This window comes from Echinops telfairi, unplaced genomic scaffold, assembly GCF_000313985.2.
Source record: "Echinops telfairi isolate 266 unplaced genomic scaffold, ASM31398v2 ScPeMD7_7459;HRSCAF=8497, whole genome shotgun sequence".
In the NCBI taxonomy this organism is placed as follows: domain Eukaryota; kingdom Metazoa; phylum Chordata; class Mammalia; order Afrosoricida; family Tenrecidae; genus Echinops; species Echinops telfairi.
Genome location: NW_022111359.1, coordinates 6269730 through 6271760, shown reverse-complemented (window position 1 = coordinate 6271760; position 2031 = coordinate 6269730). Strand labels below are relative to the sequence as shown.

At 62.3% G+C, this 2031-nt stretch overlaps 1 protein-coding gene across 1 annotated transcript in view; it reads left to right on the top strand.

Annotated features, from left to right (window-relative positions):
* The window catches only part of NDUFA11 (NADH:ubiquinone oxidoreductase subunit A11), a 4927-nt gene extending 3764 nt beyond the window's left edge, over nucleotides 1-1163 (top strand). Inside the window, exons 2-3 of the mRNA XM_004714343.3 lie at nucleotides 623-715; nucleotides 1011-1163. Of these exons, the coding sequence (XP_004714400.3) occupies nucleotides 623-715; nucleotides 1011-1141 (224 nt within the window). The 3' untranslated portion in view covers nucleotides 1142-1163. The remainder of the gene's footprint in view (nucleotides 1-622; nucleotides 716-1010) is intronic.
* Nucleotides 1164-2031: the final 868 nt, after the last annotated feature.

Sequence of the window (2031 nt, the reverse complement as noted above, 5' to 3'; positions counted from 1 at the left end):
CCCATCATTCACTATCCCATTATCTTTTATGCACCCCACCCCCCCATACACACCATACTTAACAAAGCCCCCTGGTGTTTGGTGAGCACAGCCATTACTGCCCCTGGGGCTTTAGAACTAGGGTGCCAGTCCAGCTCCACTGACCTGGAACCCCAAAGTGGGGGTGGGTGAGCATAAAGGGCAAGGGGGCGGTTCTGAAGACTGAGGCTGGGGAACGGCTGGGTGGGCTCGGATAGCGCTGGGAGGCGGGGTCACTATACTGTTCAGGGAAACGCCACTGCAATAGTCATTAGAGAATGTCTCTGTGAGAACTCGGGACAGGGGGGCCCATAGCCGCGCCTCCAGGGAAATTAAAGCAGGAGGGGTCACTGGGGGTCAGGGAGAGAATCAGAGTGCGGTCTGGGCATTTTAACGCGGGAAGACTGTTTGGTGTGTGGTGTGCATGTGCATGCACACTGGGGTGGGGGGAGGGGCGGTGTGCCAGAGTGCTCACACCTTAGTGTGGAATGAGATCTCCCCTTGGTCAGATTCCAGACTGTAGGTCCCTGCTGGTAGCTCCCAGCTCCACCTCTCCCCGTTAGAGGCAGGACCGAGATGTCTGATCAGCCCCTCCCCCATCTAGGCCTGGTTGCCTCTGCCTACAGCCTGGCGCTCAACCCTCCGGGTACTTTCTTAGAAGGGCTGGCCCGGGCAGGCCGGTACACGTTTACCGCAGGTGAGTACCCCCGCTCCCCCACGCCTAACCCCCCAACTCCATCCAGCCTCCTCTCTGGTTGGGGGGGGGCTCTTGGTCTGGCCCCCATCACTGCCCCCTAGCTCCTGGGGCAAGGCCACACAGTCTCCCAGGCCCTGCCCCCAGCTCCCAGCTGCTGTCCGCAGCCTTGAGTCCCTGGGGGAGAGAACTCCAGGAGGATCACCTCTGAGATGGGCAGGATGCATCTGTGGGGGTCCGTCCAGGAGCGCCTCCCCGCCGTGGTCCTGGCACCCACCCTGCCCATTCTGCCCCACAGCCGCCATTGGCGCCATGTTCGGCCTGTCCTCCTGCATCACTGCCCAGGTCCGGGATGAGCCAGACGACCCCCTGAACTACTTCATCGGAGGCTGTGCTGGAGGCCTGACCCTGGGGGCACGCAGTGAGTGAATCCCCCACCCCATACCCAGGGCTAATGGAGTGGGAGAGCAGAGAGGTGCAAGGGGTGTCGGTTCACAAAGCACATAGCCCTTCACCTCGGTACCACCCAGTAGTCACCCATCCTCACCCCTTCCCTGCCCCACAAGCCCCCAGTGCACTCAGCGTGGCCCTGCCCCATCAGCCCCTCACTCCACACCAGCCAGACAGGCTGCTGCCCTTTGTACCTCCGACCTGCTGCCCCTGCCCCACCCCCCCAAGCCCTTTGCATGGGCTCTGCCCTCTGCCTGGAGTACCCTGCCCAGATGTGTGCACTACCCCCTCCCTCCCTGTCCCCACCACCCTGTGTACAACTTTGTACCCTGCTGCCATGCTCACCTGCACCCCCTGCCCTACCTACCACAACCTTTTAACTCCCCACCCTCCACACCCTGAACCTGCAGGGACCTCCCCAGACAGGCACAGGACTGAGGTACCCTGTACAAGGACATCTTGCCTCCTACCGCCAGCAGTGGCCCCAGACCCCTGGTCTGTGCTTGCCTACGCCCCCTCTCCCTGGCCTGCCCAGACTCACGTCCATGTCCTTGCCCCCAGTGGACAAGTGGAGCTGACAGGCCAGCTGCTGTGATGGTAATGGAAACTTCCAGCAGTAGGCTGAAAGGCCCCTAGGCTGGAACCTAGACTGCCCCTTCGAGGGCCTGCCATCCACCGCTCACCAGAGCTGTGGAGTGGGCACCTAGCCTCGCCTCCCAAGCTGACCATGGATCTTCCTCCGAGTCCCCGCCTCACCCTGTGTCCTCACCCAGCCCGAGGTACTCTGTTCTCAGCTCGCAGAGTGCCGTCTGCTCTGAGTGCCTGGCACTGCTGCCTGGCACCCAGCCCAGCCTTGGCCTTTCTCGGAC